General features: G+C 40.4%; 1 protein-coding gene across 2 annotated transcripts in view; it reads left to right on the top strand.

Annotated features, from left to right (window-relative positions):
- The first annotated feature begins 1626 nt into the window (after positions 1-1626).
- The window catches only part of LOC106611048 (intraflagellar transport protein 43 homolog A-like), a 42838-nt gene continuing 22434 nt past the window's right edge, over positions 1627-22030 (top strand). Inside the window, exons 1-3 of one of the 2 annotated variants that reach the window (XM_014210878.2) lie at positions 1627-1750; positions 2050-2154; positions 2308-2319. In XM_014210878.2, coding sequence (XP_014066353.1) covers positions 1706-1750; positions 2050-2154; positions 2308-2319 — 162 coding nt within the window. In that variant the 5' untranslated portion in view covers positions 1627-1705. The remainder of the gene's footprint in view (positions 1751-2049; positions 2155-2307; positions 2320-22030) is intronic. The other variant, XM_014210879.2, reaches the window with a different exon arrangement.

The following is a 22030-nucleotide window of genomic DNA, read 5'->3' as shown; positions in this document are numbered from 1 at the left end:
CGGGAGTCCAGGAGGGACCTGACGGCATAGGCAGGGCTCCCATTGATGTCCAGGGGAGGTGGAGGGGTGTTGTAGGGGACGGCACCAGCCAGGGGACCGGAAGGCCATAATGCCGGAAGACCTGCTGGAACAGTGCCTCAGCGACCTGGAGAGCGGTAGGGAGACCAGAGGAAGGGATAAAACATCAGGATTTAGAGAATCTGTCCACAACAACCATGATAGTAGTGAAACCATCAGAAGAGGGTAGATCAGTGATGAAATCAATGGACAGATGAGACCCAAGCCACTGAGGCACGGGAAGGGGAAGGAGTTTCCCTGCTGGAGCGTGCCGGGAAGATTTAGTTTGGGCACATATGGAGCAGGAATTGACATACCCGAGCGACGTGCGGGTGATACCTGGGTGTCCAGCGACGAGAGATGTTTGCGCCCAGGTCAACAGCCAATCCCTTATCCCCATAGCCTAGTGAATGTCCACATCTATGTCCCAAAGCACGGGGGCAACCACTCGGGAGGGCGGTATGATTGGTGCACTCAGGACAGGAACTTCTCCCGAATTGAAGAGACTGGACAGGGCATCGGCTTTGATGTTCTTTGAACCTGGGCGATATGACAAGGTGAAGTCGAATCTAGTGAAGAAATGGGCCCACCTTGCTTGGCACGGGTTCAGCCGCCTCGCTGTCCGTATGTACTCCAGGTTCCGATGGTCGTGAGGATGAGAAATGGGTCCTTGGTGCCTTCCAGCCAGTGTCTCCACCCCTCTAATTCCAAATTCACCACCAAGAGCTCCCGATCGATTACGTCATAGTTCCTCTCTGCAGGAGACCATTTTTTTGTTGTTGTAGTATGCACATGGATACAATTTCTGTGGGTTACCTTGACATAGGGACAGGACGGCCCCCATGCCCAATTCTGAAGTGGCCACCTCCACCACAAAGGGCAGCGTAGGATCTGGGTGTTTCAGCAACTTTAACTTTCACTGTTACTTGAGTAATTTTCTATTAAGGTGTCTTTACTTTTACTCATGTATGACAATTAGGTACTTTTTTCCACCACTGGCGCCTAGTGCAGTTGCTAGGTGATTTGTGACACAACTGCAAAACTGGGATTGTGATGCAGAACAATGGGCTGGAAATAGAACTTTCAGAATAAGAGTTGGTGCCACGGTGCTCAATAAAACTAATAGGTGTGAAAAAGGCCCTAAAAAACTTTGGTAAGTAGCAGGGACATAAGGTAATATTATGAAACTGGGCTCTATGGCAGATGCAAATTAACTAGTTTTATATATATTAAAAAACATGTTTCCAGACTAGATGTAGGCTACAGAAAATGTCCTCAAAAGTAAAATAAAAAGTTATACTATAGGTAACCTGAAGTTACACAGGAGTAGAAATACCCCCCCATCACTGTTATGCCAATGAGGCGTCTGTAGGTAGGGTTATAATGACAATCTTTGTCTGATGTGTCTCTGTCTATAGGCCACTTTTACCCAATAATGGGTAGCCTCTGTATCTACCAGACCAGAGTTTTTGAAAGGTTTGGATGTAGCTCCATCATGTAATTTTGTCTTGCCTCTAACGTTCCGCTCCCTGCCACTCGAGCATGGACTACTTACACCACTCCCCCTTATTGGTGTCACCATGGAGATGGTTGCGGTGTGACGCTCCTAGTCCCCAGGAAGTAGTTCCATCTGTAAACGCAAGGGAAAATGGACGATAATCTTCAACTCGGAGACAGTGGAGTTGTAAAGAATGTAAGTAATTTACGATTTCAACTTGTACACAGATTCTTTACATAATAAGTAACGTTAGCAATGTTTAGAATGTCATTGCAAACCTTGAACTTGAATTATGGTTTCTCTCTTGTCGAGGCAGCCTTTTTCAGGCAGCTACTTAGCTAGCTAACGCGTTAGCATTGCCATCCAGCTAACTAAACACCGCTTTACAGCAATTGTGTGATAAAGTTAATATTTAACTAATGCTTCAGAGTTACGACCGTGTTCATGTCATTTTAAGATAACTTTTAGTGACTCGAATTATGATATTCACTCAGGTTGCAAAGTTAGGTCGACGGGCTCGCCTGGCTGCAGAGCAAACATCATCACTGGAGGAGTCTCGACACGTCAGAAAATCCTCTTCTTCTACGTCGATGGGAGAGGTAGTTATTATTTACGATTGACTATCAGTGTTGCTTGTAATGCCTTTTTATTTACCTAAAACCAAATATCATATATTACTTGTCCCGGCCATTAACGTCACTTAATACACTCCACCTAAATACATGTGAATCATTTCTTATGCATGAACCAAGGAAGAGGAAGAGGTATTGTATGAGAGCACTTAAGTAATGATATGGCTTGGCAGTATTCATTTTCTAACCCTACAGAGTAACTTTATACCACAAGAACATATACTGTACACTCATAGATTGAATCCATACACATTACATATGATTTGAATGTAGGCATTCTACATACTAACTCAGCTGTCACTGAGTACCTCACACTGTGGTATTAAGTTACTTCATGTTGTGTTCAAGGGATGTACTGCTCTATTCTGCTTTATAGATGTAGGCATATTAGAGTACAGTTGCTCCTTTGGATACTGCTACTTTTATGTAAAATTAGTTTGAAGTGGATCCTGCACAGTGGTATAGTGCTATTATTTTTTTTAGACAAGGGAGCGCAAAAAAAAGTAAGTCATAATTTCCTCAAAGTTTGTACCAACAGATGTAGCCAATTGAATAGCCAGCCTATCATTATAGAATATGCATAAAATGGATCCTCCAATTGCAACATCTGCACATACAGTATTGTCTAAAAAAGATATATAAATGTTAAGTTAGGCATATGCTACCTCATTTCAAAATAGGCCATCATCACTGTCAATCATGAACTATAATTCTTCATTCTTCATATTCCCAGTTTCATGGGAATATGCATTTAGGTCTTCTTGAATTACGGTTTCGTGAGCGAATTAGAGCAGATGGTGTTGACAAACGATTAGCCTTTCTTGTATTTCATTTCAATCAAAGCATATATCCTGCATAGTGGCACGCTCTGTTGAGTTTTGGTGCATTATCTTTTTTTGGGACCATTCAGCTTCAGCTAACAATGTTTTTAGTGTAACAGTAACGTTGTAGGCCTACTATGCTATGGTATTATATTCAGTTCTGTTTTGTAAAAACGCAAATTAATCATTATGTAATCTTGCAAAACATTGATTCAGCTTTGATCTACTAAACAAGTACCATTGTGAGTAGAAGTCGACGGATTATGATTTTTCAACGCCAATACCGATTATTGGAGGACCAAAAAGCCGATACCGATTAATCGGCCGATTATTATTGTGATACATTTTTTATGTACGTATATATATATATATATATCAATCACACACACACACACGCGCGTACACACACACACACACAGCTCTGAAGTGACAACGATGCTGAAGAGTCTGCTTAGGAGACAAATACTCTCAACTGTTTGAATAATAAAAATAGAGTTTAAGTTACCTGTGATGAATGCTGAAAACAAAAACTGTAATTTCTATATGCAGGAAATCCTATTTTAATAATGGGCATGGTAAGAATTGACTACCAAAGTGCGAGTCATAATTCCCATGACACCTAGCAAAATCTGAAAAGCGGTTCCTTCATTTATTCCATAGGGTATTTTTATATTAACTTAAAATAAGGTCTGTGTTTGGTTTAGGCTTACACCACCTTGCCAATTTTATAACTGTGTAGATATCCATAGGATATAACTCTGATCAATATAAGCGAAGATAAAACATTTTGTAGAGTGGATTTATGAAAATATGTTGACAAACGTTACCTAGTGAGATTTACACGGTTATCAAAACGCCGAGGCGGTTTAAGCACAAAACACAGACCTTATTTGAAGTAGATCAAGACATTCTCTATGGAAGACATGAACGGTAAAATAACGAAGGAACCCCTTTCAAGTTCAGCCGCAAGTTATTACAGGAATTATGACGCGTCGACTATTTCTCTCTAAACCATATACCTTTGACTATTACGAGCCTGCTGCTGCCTACCACCGCTCAGTCAGACTGCTCTATCAAATATGAAATCATAGACTTAACTATAATATAATGAACCTTAGGTCATTAATATGGTCAAATCCGGAAACTATCATCTCAAACATTATTCTTTCAGTGACATACGGAACCGTTCCGTATTTTATCTAACGGGTGGCATCCATAAGTCTAAATATTCCTGTTACATCGCACAACCTACAATGTTATTTCATAGTTCCGTAAAATTCTGGCAAATTAGTTCGCAACGAGCCAGATTCTGTATACCCTGATTCTGCGTGCAATGAACGCAAGACAACTGACACAATTTCACCTGGTTAATATTGCCTGCTAACCTGGATTTCTTTTAGCTAAATATGCAGGTTTAAAAATATATACTTCTGTGTATTGATTTTAAGAAAGGCATTGATGTTTATGGTTAGGTACAGTCGTGCAACGATTGTGCTTTTTTTTCACAAATGCGCTTTTGTTAAATCATCCTCGTTTGGCGAAGTCTGCTGTCTTTGTTAGGAAGAAATAGTCTTCACAGTTCGCAACAAGCCAAGCGGCCCAAACTGCTGCATATACCCTGACTCTGTTTGCAAGAGAAGTGACACATTTTCCCTAGTTAAAATAAATTAATGTTAGCAGGCAATATTAACTAAATATGCAGGTTTGAAAATATTTACTTGTGTATTGATTTTAAGAAAGACATTGATGTTTATGGTTAGGTACATGTCGGAGCAAAGACAGTCCTTTTTCGCGAATGCTCACCACATCGATTATATGCAAAGCTTGACAGGCTAGATAAACTAGTAATATCATCAACCATGTGTAGTTAACTAGTGTTTATGATTGATAGATTTTTTTTTTATAAGATAAGTTTAATGCTAGCTAGCAACTTAACTTGGCAACGTAAAGCAGGTGGTTAGAGCGTTTACCTTGTCCCCAAGCTGACAAGGTAAAAATCTGTCGTTCTGCCCCTGAACAAGGCAGTTAACCCACCGTTCCTAGGCCATCATTGAAAATAAGAATGTGTTCTTTAACTGACTTGCCTAGTTAAATAAAGGTTTAATTTTTATTTGTTTTAATAACATAATAAATATATTTTTTTTAAAGGCAAATCGGTGGCCAAAAATACCGATTACCGATTGAAAAATTGAAATCGGCCATTCCGATTAATCGGTCGACCTCTAATTGTGAGAAGTGATCATTAAGCAATAAGGCCTGAGGAGGTGTGGTATATGGCTAATATACCACGGCTAAGGGTTGTTCTTAGGCACGATGCAACGTGGAGACACAGCCCTTAGCCGTGGTATATTGGCCATATACCACAAACCCAAGAGGTGCCTTATTGCTATTATAAACTGGTTACCAACATAATTAGAGCAGTAAAAATAAATGTTTTGTCATACCCTTGGTATACGGTCTGATACAGTGGCTTGCGAAAGTATTCACCCCCCTTGGAATTTTTCCTATTTTGTTGCCTTACAACCTGGAATTAAAATCGATTTTTGGGGGGTTTGTATCTTTTTGATTTACACAACCTGACTACCACTTTGAAGGTGCAAAATATTTTTTATTGTGAAACAAACAAGAAATAAGACCAAAAAAACTGAACTTGAGCGTGCATAACTATTCACCCCCCAAAGTCAATACTTTGTAGAGCCACCTTTTGCAGCAAATACAGCTTCAAGTCTCTTGGGGGTATGTCTTTATAAGCTTGGCACATCTAGCCACTGGGATTTTTGCCCATTCTTCAAGGCAAAACTGCTCCAGCTCCTTCAAGTTGGATGGGTTCCGCTGGTGTACAGCAATCTTTAAGTCATACCACAGATTCTCAATTAGATTGAGATCTGGGCTTTGACTAGGCCATTCCAAGACATTTAAATGTTCCCCTTAAACCACTCGAGTGTTGCTTTAGCAGTATGCTTAGGATCATTGTCCTGCTGGAAGGTGAACCTCCGTCCAAGTCTCAAATCTCTGGAAGACTGAAATAGGTTTCCCTCAAGAATTTCCTTGTATTTAACGCCATCCATCATTCCTTCCATTCTGACCAGTTTCCCAGTCCCTGCCGATGAAAAACATTATTTTATTATTATTTTTATTTCTCCTTTATTTAACCAGGTAGGCTAGTTGAGAACAAGTTCTCATTTACAACTGCAACCTGGCCAAGATAAAGCAAAGCAGTTCGACACATACAACAACACAGACATACAGTCAATAATACAGTAGAAAAAGTCTGCATACAGTGTGTGCAAATTAGGTAGGATAAGGGAGGTAAGGCAATAAATAGGCCATGGTGGCGAAGTAATTACAATATAGCAATTAAACACTGGAATGGTAGATGTGCAGAAGATTAATGTGTAAGTAGAGATACTGGGGTGCAAAGGAGCAAGATAAATAAATAAATAAATACAGTATGGGGATGAGGTAGTTGGATGGGCTATTTACAGATGGGCTATGTACAGGTGCAGTGATCTGTGAGCTGCTCTGACAGCTGGTGCTTAAAGCTAGTGAGGGAGATATGAGTCTCCAGCTTCAGTGATTTTTGCAGTTCGTTCCAGTCATTGGCAGCAGAGAACTGGAAGGAAAGGCGGCCAAAGGAAGAATTGGCTTTTGGGGGTGACCAGTGAGATATACCTGCTGGAGCGCGTGCTACGGGTGGGTGCTGCTATGGTGACCAGTGAGCTGAGATAAGGTGGGGCTTTACCTAGCAGAGACTTGTAGATAACCTGTAGCCAGTGGGTTTGGCGACGAGTATGAAGCGAGAGCCAGCCAACGAGAGCGTACAGGTCGCAGTGGTGGGTAGTATATGGGGCTTTGGGGACAAAACGGATGGTACTGTGATAGACTGCATCCAATTTGTTGAGTAGAATGTTGGAGGCTAGTTTGTAAATGACATCGCCGAAGTTGAGGATCGGTAGGATAGTCAGTTGTACAAGGGTAGGTTTGGCAGAATGAGTGAAGGATGCTTTGTTGCGAAATAGGAAGCCGATTCTAGATTTAATTTTGGATTGGAGATGCTTAATGTGAGTCTGGAAGGAGAGTTTACAGTCTAACCAGACACCTAGGTATTTGTAGTTGTCCACATATTCTAAGTCAGAACCGTCCAGAGTAGTGATGCTGGACAGGCGGGCAGCGATCGGTTGAAGAATGCATTTAGTTTTACTTGCATTTAAGAGCAGTTGGAGACCATGGAAGGAGAGTTGTATGGCATTGAAGGTCATCTGGAGGTTAGTTAACACAGTGTCCAAAGAAGGGCCAGAAGTATACAGAATGGTGTCATCTGCGTAGAGGTTTCTCAGAGAATCACCAGCAGCAAGAGCGACATCATTGATGGATACAGAGAAGAGAGTTGACCCGAGAATTGAACCCTGTGGCACCCCCAGAGGTCCGGACAACAGGCCCTCCGATTTGACACACTGAACTCTATCAGAGAAGTAGTTGGTGAACCAGGCAAGGCAATCATTTGAGAAACCAAGGCTGTTGAGTCTGGCGATAAGAATGTGGTGATTGACAGAGTCGAAAGCCTTGGCCAGGTCGATGAATACGGCTGCACAGTAATGTCTCTTATCGATGGCGGTTATGATATCGTTTAGGACCTTGAGCGTGGCTGAGGTGCACCCATGACCAGCTCTGAAACCAGATTGCATAGCGGAGAAGGTACGGTGGGATTCAAAATGGTGGGTAATCTGTTTGATAACTTGGCCTTAGCCTGCTGAGGGTAGGGGGCAGTATTGACACGGCTGGATAAAAAAATGTACCCGATTTAATCTGGTTACTACTCCTGCCCAGTAACTAGAATATGCATATAATTATTGGCTTTGGATAGAAAACACTCCAAAGTTTCTAAAACTGTTTGAATGGTGTCTGTGAGTATAACAGAACTCAAATGGCAGGTCAAAACCTGAGAGATTCCTTTACAGGAAGTGGCCTGTCTGACCATTTATTGTCTTTCTTTGACATCTCTTTCAAAAACTTAGGATCTCTGCGGTAACGTGACACTTCCCACGGCTCCAATAGGCTCTCAGAGCCCGGGAAAAACCTGAATGTCGTCATTCCAGCCCCAGGCTGAAACACATTATCGCCTTTCTCAAGTGGCCGATCAAGGGACTGTGGGCTTAGGTGCGTGCACTGGCCGCCCCCGTCTTTGTGTTTTTTCTTCTGTTTGCCGAAAAGGAGATTCCCGGTCGGAATATTATCGCTTTTTTACGAGATAAATTGCATAAAAATTGATTTTAAACAGCGGTTGACATGCTTCGAAGTACGGTAATGGAATATTTAGAATTTTTTTGTCACGAATTGCGCCATGCGCGCGACCGTTATTTACCATTTCGGATAGTGTCTAGAACTCACGAACAAAACGACGCTGTTTGGATATAACGATGGATTATTTGGGACCAAACCAACATTTGTTATTGAAGTAGAAGTCCTGGGAGTGCATTCTGACGAAGACAACAAAGGTAATAACATTTTTGTTATAGTAAATCTGATTTTGGTGAAGGCTAAACTTGCCGGGTGTCTAAATAGCTAGCCCGTGATGGCTGGGCTATGTACTTAGAATATTGCAAAATGTGCTTTCACCAAAAAACTATTTTAAAATCGGACATAGAGTGCATAGAGGAGTTCTGTATCTATAATTCTTAAAATAATTGTTATGCTTTTTGTGAACGTTTATCGTGAGTAATTTAGTAAATTGTTAGTAAATTCCCCGGAAGTTTGCGGGGGGTATGCTAGTTCTGAACGTCACATGCTAATGTAAAAAGCTGATTTTTGATATAAATATGAACTTGATTGAACAAAACATGCATGTATTGTATAACATAATGTCCTAGGGTTGTCATCTGATGAAGATCATCAAAGGTTAGTGCTGCATTTAGCTGTCTTCTGGGTTTTTGTGACATTATATGCTAGCTTGAAAAATGGGTGTCTGATTATTTCTGGCTGGGTACTCTGCTGACATAATCTAATGTTTTGCTTTCGTTGTAAAGCCTTTTTGAAATCGGACAGTGTGGTTAGATTAACGAGAGTCTTGTCTTTAAATAGCTGTAAAATAGTCATATGTTTGAGAAATTGAAGTAATAGGATTTTTAAGGTATTTGAAAATCGCGCCACTGGATTACACTGGCTGTTGCGTAGGTGGGACGAATTCGTCCCGCCTAGCCCAGAGAGGTTAGAAAGGCAGGGTAGGATGGATATAGGTCTGTAGCAGTTTGGGTCTAGAGTGTCTGCCCCTTTGAAGAGGGGGATGACCGCGGCAGCTTTCCAATCTTTGGGAATCTCAGACGATACGAAAGAGAGGTTGAACAGGCAAGTAATAGGGGTTGCAACAATTTCGGTAGATCATTTTAGAGAGGGTCCAGATGGTCTAGCCCGGCTGATTTGTAGGGGTCCAGATTTTGCAGCTCTTTCAGAACATCATCTATCTGGATTTGGGTGAAGGAGAAATTGGGGAGGCTTGGGCGAGTTGTTGTGGGGGGTGCAGGGCTGTTGACCAGGGTAGGGATAGCCAGGTGGAAAGCATGGCCAGCCGTAGAAAAGTGCTTATTGAAATTCTCAATTATAGTAGATTTATCGGTGGTGACAGTGTTTCCTAGCCTCAGTGCAGTGGGCAGCTGGGAGGAGGTGCTCTTATTCTCCATGGACTTTATAGTGTCCCAGAACTTTTTTTAGTTTGTGCTACAGGATGTAAATTTCTGCTTTAACCTCTTGGGGCTAGGTGGGACGCTAGCGTGCCACCTGTGGTGCACTCCATCAACAGCAGGTGCATTTCAAGAGCGGCAAATTTGAATCCAAATAAATGTCAAAATTCAAATTTTTCAAAAATACAACTATTTTACACCATTTAAAAGATAAACATCTCCTTAATCTAACCACGTTTTACGATTTCAAAAAGGTTTTACGGCGAAAGCATAAATTTAGAGTATGTTAGGACAGTACATTTACAAGAGTTGTGTGTAATGTTTTGTCAAGTCAAAGACAGGGTCACCAAAACCATAAAACCAGCTAAAATGATGCACTAACCTTTTACAATCTCCATCAGATGACACTCCTAGGACATTATGTTAGACAATGCATGCATTTTTAGTTCTATCAAGTTCATATTTATATCCAAAAACAGCGTTTTACTATGGCATTGATGTTGAGGAAATCGTTTCCCTCCAATAACCGGCAGTCAAGTCAGCGTAACAAATTAAATAATTAAAATGAGAAAACATTGGTAAAATATTATATTGTCATTTAAAGAATTATAGATTTACATCTCTTGAACGCAATCAACTTGCCAGATTTAAAAATAACCTTACTGGGAAATCACACTTTGCAATAATCTGAGCACTGCGCCCAGAAAAATACGCGTTGCGATACAGACTAGACGTCATGTTGGGGAGATCTAAAATCGAAAATACTATGTAAATAATCCATTACCTTTGATTCTCTTCATCAGATGTCACTTCCAGGTATCACAGGTCCATAACGAATGTAGTTTTGTTCAAAAAAGCTCATCATTTATGTCCAAAAATCTCCGTCTCGTTAGCACATGATGTAAGCCAGCCGGACTTCTCGTCATGAACGAGGGGAAAAAATATATTTCCGTTCGTTCAAACATGTCAAACGTTGTATAGCATAAATCATTAGGGCCTTTTTTAACCAGAACATGAATAATATTCAAGGTGGACGAATGCATACTCTTTTATAACGTATTGGAACGAGGGTACCCAACATGAACTCGCGCGCCAGGTGTCTAATGGGACATCATCGTTCCATGGCTCTTGTTCGGTCAGATCTCCCTCCAGAAGACTCAAAACACTTTGTAAAGGCTGGTGACATCTAGTGGAAGCAATAGGAAGTGCCAAAATATTCCTAAACCCCTGTGTTTTTCAATGGGATAGGTTTAAAGTCAATACAACACATCAGGTATCCACTTCCTGTCAGAAAATGTCTCAGGGTTTTGCCTGCCAAATGAGTTCTGTTATACTCACAGACACCATTCAAACAGTTTTAGAAACTTTAGAGTGTTTTCTATCCATATATAATAAGTATATGCATATTCTAGTTACTGGGTAGGATTAGTAACCAGATTAAATCGGGTACATTTTTTTTATCCAGACGTGCAAATGCTGCCCCCTAGACCCAACAGGTTAAAAAGGGTTAGGGTTTCCTAACTGCCTGTGTATATTGGTTCCTAACTTCCCTGACAAGTTGCATATCACGGGGGCTATTCGATGCTAATGCAGCACGCCACAGGATGTTTTTGTGCTGGTCAAGGGCAGTCAGCTCTGGAGAGAACCAAGGGCTATATCTGTTCCTGGTTCTAAATTTGTTGAAAGGGGCATGCTTATTTAAGATGGTGAGGAAGGCACTTTTAAAGAATAACCAGGCATCCTCTACTGACGGGATGAGGTCAATATCCTTCCAGGATACCCGGGCCAGGTTGATTAGAAAGGCCTGCTCGCTGAAATGTTTTAGGGAGCATTTGACAGTGATGAGGGGTGGTCGTTTGACCGCAGACCCGTTACGGATGCAGGCAATTAGGCAGTGATCGCTTAGATCTTGGTTGAAAACAGCAGAGGTGTATTTGGAGGGCAAGTTGGTTAGGATGATATCTATGAGGGTGCCCGTGTTTACCGATTTGGGGTTGTACCTGGTGGGTTCATTGATAATTTGTGTGAGATTTGAGGGCATCAAGCTTAGATTGTAGGATGGCCGGGATGTTAAGCATGTCCCAGTTTAGGTCACCTAGCAGCACGAGCTCTGAAGATAGATGGGGGGGCAATCAATTCACATGTCCAGGGCACAGCTGGGGGGCAGAGGGTGGTCTATAGCAAGCGGCAATGGTGAGAGACTTGTTTCTGGAAAGCTGGATTTTTAAAAGTAGAAGCTTGAATTGTTTGGGTACAGACCTGGATAGTAAGACAGAACTCTGCAGGTTATCTCTGCAGTAGATTGCAACACCGCCCCCTTTGGCAGTTCTATCTTGTCGGAAAATGTTATAGTTAGGGATTGAAATTTCAGGGTTTTTGGTGGTCTTCCTAAGCCAGAATTCAGACACGGCTAGGACATCCGGGTTGGCAGAGTGTGCTAAAGCAGTGACTAAAACAAACGTAGAAGTCAAGAAATAAGGGTACAGCTAAAGGCTATCAGAACTGGTTGTTTATTACGTTCGGAACAGAGAGCAAATGGAGCAGGTTTCTGGCCGCGATAGAAACATCTCCACAGCTTGATGCTGCCACCACCATGATTCACTGTGGGGATGGTGTTCTCGGGGTGATGAGAGGTGTTGGGCTTGCACCAGACATAGCATTTTCCTTGATGGCCAAAAAGCTACATTTGAGTCTCATCTGACCAGAGTACCTTCTTCCATATGTTTGGGGGGGTTTCCTACACGCCTTTTGGCGAACACCAAACTTGTTTGCTTATTTTTTTCCTTAACCTCTATGGGCTAGGTGGGACGCTTGCGTCCCACCTACTCAACAGCCAGTGTAATCCCGTGGCGCGATATTCAAATACCTTAGAAATGCTATTACTTCAATTTCTCAAACATATGACTATTTTACACCATTTTAAAGACAAGACTCTCGTTAATCTAACCACACTGTCCGATTTCAAAAAGGCTTTACAACGAAAGCAAAACATTAGATTATGTCAGCAAAGTACCCAGCCAGAAATAATCAGACACCCATTTTTCAAGCTAGCATATAATGTCACATAAACCCAAACCACAGCTAAATGCAGCACTAACCTTTGATCTTCATCAGATGACAATCCTAGGACATTATGTTATACAATACATGCATGTTTTGTTCAATCAAGTTCATATTTATATCAAAAACCAGCTTTTTACATTAGCATGTGACTAGCATTCCCACCGAACACTTCCGGTGAATTTACTAAATTACTCACGATAAACGTTCACAAAAAACATAACAATTATTTTAAGAATTATAGATACAGAACTCCTTTATGCACTCGCTATGTCCGATTTTAAAATAGGTTTTCCGTGAAAGCACATTTTGCAATATTCTGAGTAGATAGCCCGGCAATCACAGGCTAGCTATTTTGACACCCACCAAGTGTGGTACTCACCAAACTCCGATTTACTATTAGAAAAGTTTGATTACCTTTGCTGTTCTTCGTCAGAATGCACTCCCAGGACTTCTACTTCAATAACAAATGTTGGTTTGGTTCCAAATAATCCATAGTTATATCCAAATAGCGGCGTTTTGTTCGTGCGTTCAAGACACTATCCGAAGGGTAAAGAAGGGTGATGCGCCCGACGCGTTTCGTGACAAAAAAATTCAAATTATTCCATTACCGTACTTCGAAGCATGTCAAACACTGTTGAAAATCAATTTTTATGCGATTTTTCTCGTAAAATAGCGATAATAATCTGACCGGGAGTTGTTGTTTTCGTTCAAAGAGAGAGAAAGTAAACATGGTGTCGGCTCGTGCACGCGCCTCCAGTCTCATTGTCCTCAGATCGACCACTATCCAAATGCGCTAATGTTTTTCAGCCATGGCCTGCAAAGACATCATTCATCGTTCTGGCGCCTTCTGAGAGCCTATGGGAGCGTTAGAAAATGTCACGTTATGCCAGAGATCCCCTGTTTTGGTTAGAGATGATCAAGAAGGCCAAGAAATAGTCAGAGAGAGCGCTTCCTGTTTGGAATCTTCTCAGGTTTTGGCCTGCCAAATGAGTTCTGTTATACTCACAGACACCATTCAAACAGTTTTAGAAACTTTAGGGTGTTTTCTATCCAAATCAAACAATTATATGCATATTCTAGTTACTGGGCAGGAGTAGTAACCAGATTAAATCGGGTACGTTTTTTATCTGGCCGTGCAAATACTGCCCCCTATCCCCAACAGGTTAAGCAATGGCTTTTTTCTGACCACTCTTCCCTAAAACCCAGCTCTGTAGAGTATGCGGCTTAAAGTGGTCCTATGGACAGATACTCCAATCTCCGCTGTGGAGCTTTGCAGCTCCTTCAGGGTTATCTTTGGTCTCTTTGTTGCCTCTCTGATTAATGCCCCCCTTGCCTGGTCCGTGAGTGTTGGTGGGCGGCCCTCTCTTGGCAGGTTTGTTGAGGTGCCATATTCTTTCCATTTTTTAATAATGGATTTAATGGTGCTTCATGGGATGTTCAAAGTTTCTGATATTTTTTTATAACCCAACCTAGATCTGTACTTCTCCACAACTTTGTCCCTGACCTGTTTGGAGAGCTCCTTGGTCTTCATGGTGCCGCTTGCTTGGTGGTGCCCATTGCTTAGAGGTGTGGCAGACTCTGGGGCCTTTCAGAACAGGTGTATATACTGAGATCATGTGACAGATCATGTGACACTTAGATTGCACACAGGTGGACTTTAGTTAACTAATTATGTGACTTCTGAAGGTAATTGGTTGCACCAGATCTTATTTAGGGGCTTCATAGCAAAGGGGGTGAATACATATGCACGCACCACATTTCAGTTTTACATTTTTTGGAATCTTTTGAAATAAGTAATTTTTTTTCCATTTCACTTGACCAATTTGGACTATTTTGTGTATGTCCATTACATGAAATCCAAATAAAAATCCATTTAAATTACAGGTTATATTGAAACAAAATAGGAAAAAGGCCAAGGGGGTTGAATACTTTTGCAAGGCACTGTATACCACAACTGTCAGCCAATCAGCATTCAGGGCTTGAACCACCCAGTTTATAATATTATATTTGTATAAATAATAAGTGATGAGTATGACTATTAGGCGTAGGCAACAGATCTTGATGAGATGTAATTTTAAGCGATTGGAGCATCCTTTGTGGTGCTGAAAGGACAGCGCCAGGATCGTGCAATGATGTTAAAGAAGTTGAATCAACTTGTGGTGCTGAAGGATAACTCTGCCATTTGGCTAGTTCAGAAACAAACAACAATCATTTGAAGTAGGTCTATAGCCTAATAGGCCTACGACTACGTGGTATACCTATTTGTAGGCTATAGCTTAATCTAAATACAAATGCATATAGCTTAATATCATTGCACTGTTTGCAAGGAGAGCTTTATTGCGAGTAGACATTTCATTGTATTGTGTATCATAAGTAAACTTTGATTAGCTTGAACACATGGTTACAGTATACCCTATTACAGAATTGAAGAAAACAGAGGTGAACTATCAATTCCGAGAAGTAGTGAGCATAAATGATCACTATGTAGAATAGTAGGACATTTGTTTTAAAGCAGGCCATGAAATCAAGCTTTTGGTGTGGTATATTCATGCATCTCAATAAACGATAACCTAAATGCATTATTACCTCCAACTTGGCCCAATTCACATTTCTAATTTATCACCCTGACATACCAAGCTAGAACGGGCCCTGCATCTCAACCAATAGCCAATGTAGGTTAAATATCCCAAGCAGGGCTACAGCAACTTACAGAGAGGGTCAGGCTCTTTGGGTTTGCAGTGGCCACTCTGATTTGGGTGTCCTCGGCATAATGTAGTCGCCTTAACCAAGTGGTCACATATCGTTCTGGATTCCAATGCACAACGGGTCCTTGGAGTTTGCCCTTTTTAATATTTGTTTTTAACATTCTGATTGGCGAAAGTGGTCAAGCCTCCGACGGGCCTCCACCATGCACGTAGCCTATACTTCTTCATCATTCTCACCACCACCAGAGAGAAGACGGCAATACATATTTATTTGGTTTGTCAATCTATCGTTTTTCATGGAAGTTCTGTAGTAATTAAATATAATGTAGAATTTATCCGCATGAATTTTCCAGAAATAGTTTTACCAGCTCTGTGTATTCTCAAATAGATAAAAGTGTGGGAGTGCCACTCCTCCGCGCACCAGCAGCACTACACCCCTGATCCTGCAGTTTCTTTGACTTAAAAGTTGTTCTACGTACCTGGCGGTCTTGAGTTGCTTGTTTTTTATGCAAAGCCCAGCTACCCAGTTCCATCAGATATGAAATTGTAGGAATAGGGACTAGTGGTACTTTTCAATTGAGACTTACCCCCACACCAGGGGATCATCAAGTAGATTCAGCCAAAACATAATTACAAATTATTTGTAGATTGAAAATTGACTGCAAGAAGCCCAGACAGATATCATAGTTATTTTACTAAAACATAACCATTTCAAACTTTGCTTACATTTGTATACGGTAACATATATCTCTATTATGTGTGGTCTGTGGGAATACTTTGGAACAGATTTCCAAAATATAAATCACTTGGAGCTGATTTGCTGCTCTAGTGTAATTGTGTTTCCATCAGGAGTGTGACAGTAAAGACTTGGAGCGTACAGAATCAACAACCTCTGCATCATTCGACAGTTGCTTTGTGAGAAGGTGTTAAAGTTCACAGTTAGCCTTTGTTATGTAAACGCTAGCTGAAAAGTACCCAGAAGCCTAGGTTGGGCCTCAAGTCAGGGCAGGTTCGCCGAAGCCATGGCCCAGTGAGACACGGTGGCCGGTCCGCATAGATACAAACAGAGTCTTTTTGGTAAAACACCAGGGTAAATCCTCAGTGGAAACTCACCATAGATGTTATTTTTGAATTGGCCTAGGTTATTTGCTTTGGTACATTGTTGCCTGTTCTATATCTTCGGCTGTTATGAAGAGAGAGGATAGATTTGAGTTAGTCTGAAGTTTGTTCAGTGCCGTGTACTAATTCATACCTGCACTTGCTCCTGGACCCTCATCTCCCACAGTCACACAGAAAATGATTACAGATATAAGTGCTTTCAAATGTATTTATTTTTTTGCTGAGTTTAGTTATTTTTCATGTTCAAATAACTCATCATAAGCTAAAGATAGGTCTTCATCTTCAAAGATCAACTGCTTTTGTATCGTCTTTGTCATCGGTGTTTATCCTCATTAATTCCTAATTACATAGAGCGCTCTGAGTGTTATTTTTGGTAGCAGACTGTAAAAGCAGGATTTACCCAGAGGAATGTAATACTGTTAATAAGTTGCCACATTTGTCATTCATTTATCCTCCCTTGTTCTTGTTGAAATATTTTTCTTTACTTTTTGCATGAAATTACTTGTTCAGCCTCAACCTCCCAGCTTAATAGCATCCCCCAGCCTCCCCTTCTTCTGTAGACGCTGACATTCACATTTATAAATGGGTTTGCTGAAGGAACCAGCCAGGGAAGATGTTTTCCTCTTTCATGTCGAAAGTAAGAAATTCCTCCTGACCAATATGTCCTTTGCAGACCCAATTTGGTAATGAGAATGTTGTGCTTTTTTTCCAAATTCATTTGTCTGCTGCCTACCCTTGTGCTCTGAGGAATTCATTCATTCAAGTGCTGGTCCCCAACTCCCCGGGCCCCGGTCTCAGGACCACAATCCAAATTCAATTCACTATTTTCAGTACTATTTTCAGAATCAAAGAATGAGAGGGAGAGGGTCATTTTTTTCATGAGAAGCTATTTTAGGTCAGACTCGCAGTCCACCCGGGCTGTCCTCTGTGTGGCAGTTCCCACACTCTGCTCCATATGTTCAGGCTCTATGATTGGACAGGAGTTAAAACCATAATAAGCATCGCAATGGTTTGCATATAGACGGCAAGACGTTGTGCATGCCATTCCTAAGTATTTTGTATGTGGGCTTAGTGAGAAGGCATGTAATCTTTGCCAGAAACATGCATCTATCTGTAGCATGGTATAGTGCATAAAACAAATTACAGAACACTGATCAAATATAGAATTAGAATACTAGAATGGCAATGAACCGTCTTATGATGGTATAAAGGTCAGCCATTTTGGTCAGGGAATTGGTAAACCATGGTTTGCCAGTGCTGTGATAAGATATTGTGTAAAATAATGACTTTGAAGAATGTTTGTTAGCTAACTAGCCAGTCGGTTTTAGTGGAATGGTTCCATTAAGTTTTAAAATGTACTGCCTATATGCCAACATTCCATTAAAACAATGCAGTCAATCACTGGCTGAAATCAGTTGATGATGCAACAAGTACTGATATTGTATCATATAATAGCACTCACAGCTTTCCAAGAAAACAAAAATGAAGACATTTATGGCCTGTTCAGATATATTTTAGAGGCTATTTTATACATAACATGTATAAAACCTGTATAACCTATTTAGAATTGTATGACAATATTTTAGGTTGACTAATTCTATTACACAATTTCTTACTTTTATTTTCCTGTATAGAATCAGGATTACCCCTCTACTACCATTTATTCCAATTGACCCTTCTCTAAGCCCCACCCCCCTTGGTTACTGTTGAAACCTTGGGCAAAATTTTTCCGGGAAGCCCAATTCCCCCTTCTAACCACTGGCGAAATCCGCTCACAATGATCTCAAACTGTGTTTTTAATACACAATTAAATTAATACCAGACTACTCCTGGCTAATCAGGAACGTCTTGGGTATGTTGTGGTGGACTGTCATTACAATTGATTCACGTGAACCAGGTGAAATTATGTTTGTAGTGTGGCTAGCCTCTTAATAATGGCTCTGTATCAGTCAAAAGTTTGGACACACCTACTCATTCAAGGTTTAAAAAAATATATATATATTTTCTACGTTCTACAGAATAATAGTGAAGACATAACACACATGGAATCATGTAGTAACCAAAAAAGTGTTAAACAAATCAAAATATATTTCATATTTTTCAAAGTAGCCACCCTTTGCGTTGATGACAGCATTGCACACTCTTGGCATTCTCTCAACCAGTTTAACCTGGAATGCTTTTCCAACAGTCTTGGAGGTCCCACATATGCTGAGCACTTGTTGGCTGCTTTTCCTTCACTCTCCAGTCCAACTCATCCAAAACCATCTCAATTGGGTTGGCGTCGGGTGATTGTGGAGGCCAGGTCATCTGAACTCTGTGAAGCATTTGGGCTGCAATCTGAGCTGCAGTTAACTCTAATGAACTTATCCTCTGCAGCAGAGCTAACTCTGGGTCTTCCTTTCCTGTAGCGGTCCTCATGAGAGCCAGTTTCATCATAGCGCTGGATGGTTTTTGCAACAGCACTTGAAGAAACTTTCAAAGTTCTTGAAATGTTCTGTATTGACTGACCTTCATGTCTTAAAGTAATGATGGACTGTCATTTCTCTTTGCTTATTTGAGCTGTTCTTGCCATAATATGGACTTGGTCTTTTACCAAATAGGGCTAACTTCTGTATACCACCCCTACCTTGTCACAACAACTGATTGACTCAAACGCATTAAGAAGGAAACAAATTGCACAAATTAACTTTTAACAAAGCACCCTTTTTAATTGAAATGCATTCCAGGTGACTACCTCATGAAGCTGGTTGAGTGAATGCCAAGAGTGTGCAAAGCTGTCATCAGGGCAAAGGGTGGCTACTTTGAAGAATCTGAAATATCAAATATATTTTGATTTGTTTAACACTTTTTTTGGTTACTATTTGATTCCATGTGTTATTTCATAATTTTGATGTCTTCACTATTATTCTACGGTATAGAAAAAATAAAGAAAAACCATTGAATGAGTAGGTGTGTCCAAACATTTGACTGGTACTGCACATTTCGAGAACTTTATATTAAGGGGCTAGCTAGCGTTAGAAGCATTTGGTGGTCAATGAATGAGACAGAGCTAGCTAGTTATTCGAAAAATACTCCAACTGGCTCTGCATTTCAGGAATCGCAGTGGTAAGTACCCTTGGTGCACAATTATTTAGCCATTTAAACAATACATTTTTTTAAGAAAACTCGGTTTTTCTCACTGCCCTCACTGGCTTTCATGCGTTTCAAACATGAATTTGTCCGAGTTGTCGGACTTGAAAACAGTTGCTGCGATTGGTTTTCCAAAATCCTTAGCAAAAAGTCAATTAGAGTGGTGTGAATTTCGCGCTGACCAATAATATTTCCATTTTCACCCCATTCTGGAACTTTTAGGGTTTATGACATAGTTCCTCTAGTAATTTAAAAAGATCTCTTAGATAAAATAGTCTCTCCCCATCTATATGGGATACCAAGGGTTACTTGGTCTGAACTAGCCTACAACTCCAGAATACAGTTCCAGGGGCAGTTTATGTTTTTTTTATATATATATATATATATATATATATATATATATATATATATATATATATATATATACTTTGTTTTTATTGTAGGAACACAAAGAAAGTACAAATAAAGTAAAATAAAAGAACAACAAAAAAGATCTGGCAGTTATAGTGCACGTCATACCTTCATCATATTAGTTACATTTACATCTTTGAATTAGACCTTTTCCAAGTACGAAACCCATTTTCCCCAGTATTCCTGACCTCTCTCCTCTTGTGTTCTTAGAGCAAAGGTCATACGCTCCATGTGGTGTATTTCTTTTACAATGTCTATCCATTGTGTCATGGTGGGAGGGTCTTTTTGTTGCCATTTCCTAGTGATAGCCTTTTTACTGGCTGCCAGTAGGACCTTCAAGAGGTACTTTTCTCTATTGTGTAAGTTATCAGGTATTTCACCCAAGTACAAAGAAATGAATGTTTGTTCTATGTCAAATCCCATTATTTTTCCAATGTTAGATCATATTTCTCCCCAGTAGGTTTCGATTGCGGGGCACGTCCAAAAGATATGAGAGTGATCCACCCTCGATAGGCCGCATTCTCTCCAGCAAGGATGTAGGGAGCCAGTCTGTTTTGATTTCAGTTTAGGTGTTATGAAGAAACGTACAACATTCTTCCAACAGAATTCTCTCCATGACCTTGAGTTGGTGGAGGTTTGTTGAGTCTCTAATATGTTCAACCATGTTTCAGCAGTTATTTCAATGCTAAGTTCCTCCTCCCATTTCTTTTTAATATAGTTTGTAGAATGTTTCTTTGAGGATTGAATACCCAAGTAGAGATTTGAGAGTTTTTTTGTTACTCCCCAAGTTGTATGCGTTAGTGAATACTTGGATTAATTTTGGAGGTGCTCGAGGGTCAGTCACTTTTATCTCCCTTAAGAAATAGTGTCGAACTTGTAGGTATCTGTAAAAATCTTGTTTATCCAAGCCATGTTTTTTACTTAGGTCCTGAAAGTTATCTAGGTCCCCATTCCTTATAATTGTACTGAATGATGTGATGCCTTTCTGCGTCCATTGTTTAAATCTGCTGTTCTGAGTTGCAGGAATGAAGCTGGGGTCGTATGCGGGCCAACTCAGCAGTTTGATCTCTCTGTCTAATTTATTTTGCTTAACTACCCTTAACCATGTCTTTAGAGAAAAATTAATCCACTGATTTTGTCTACTGTATATTTCTATTACCATGTCCTTATTTCCCAAAACTGATTGTATGGGTGTCTCTGTCAAAGTAGTCTCAATGTCTTTCCATTTGGATTCGTATTCTGAATTGCACCAACACACCAGAGGTCTCAATTGGGCTGACACATAATAATCTTTTAGGTTTGGTAAGGCCATACCCCCACAGTTTTTTTGGTAATTGTAATGTTGTATATCTAATTCTTGGTCTCTTACTGTTCCAGATAAACCTTGATATCCGTTTATCCCATTCTCTAAACTGTTTAGGCTGGATTTCTATGGGCAGTGATTGGAACAAATACAGTAACCTCGGCAGGATGTTCATTTTGATTGTTTCAATTCTACTACTAAGATCTAAGGGAAGTGAATTCCACCTGTCTAGGTCATCATTTATTTTCTTGTTGATGTGATCGTAATTCATGCAATAAAGTTTGTGTGTATCTTTTGGTAGAAATACTCCAAGATATTTAATGTATGAAGAGGTCCAGTGGAAGTTATACCTACTCTTCAGCTCTTCCTGTGGGGTATAATTATATACTAGGGCTTGGGTCTTGTGTATGTTAAGCACATACCTGAATATGTTCCAAATGTTTGTCAAACATCCATCAATCTAGGTCCACTTGAGCCTGGGTCTTTAAGGAATAACAGAACGTCATCAGCATACATGCATATCTTATGTTCACTGCCTCTTATTGTTATTCCCTCTAAGGTCTTATTGCCTGTGCTAATGGTTCGAGGTACAAGGAGAAGAGCGTGGGTGAAAGATTA

Source organism: Salmo salar, chromosome ssa09 (genome assembly GCF_905237065.1).
Source record: "Salmo salar chromosome ssa09, Ssal_v3.1, whole genome shotgun sequence".
Classification (NCBI taxonomy): Eukaryota; Metazoa; Chordata; class Actinopteri; order Salmoniformes; family Salmonidae; genus Salmo; species Salmo salar.
The sequence above is the reverse complement of the archived record's forward strand: the minus strand, read 5'-3'. Positions and strand labels throughout refer to the sequence as shown.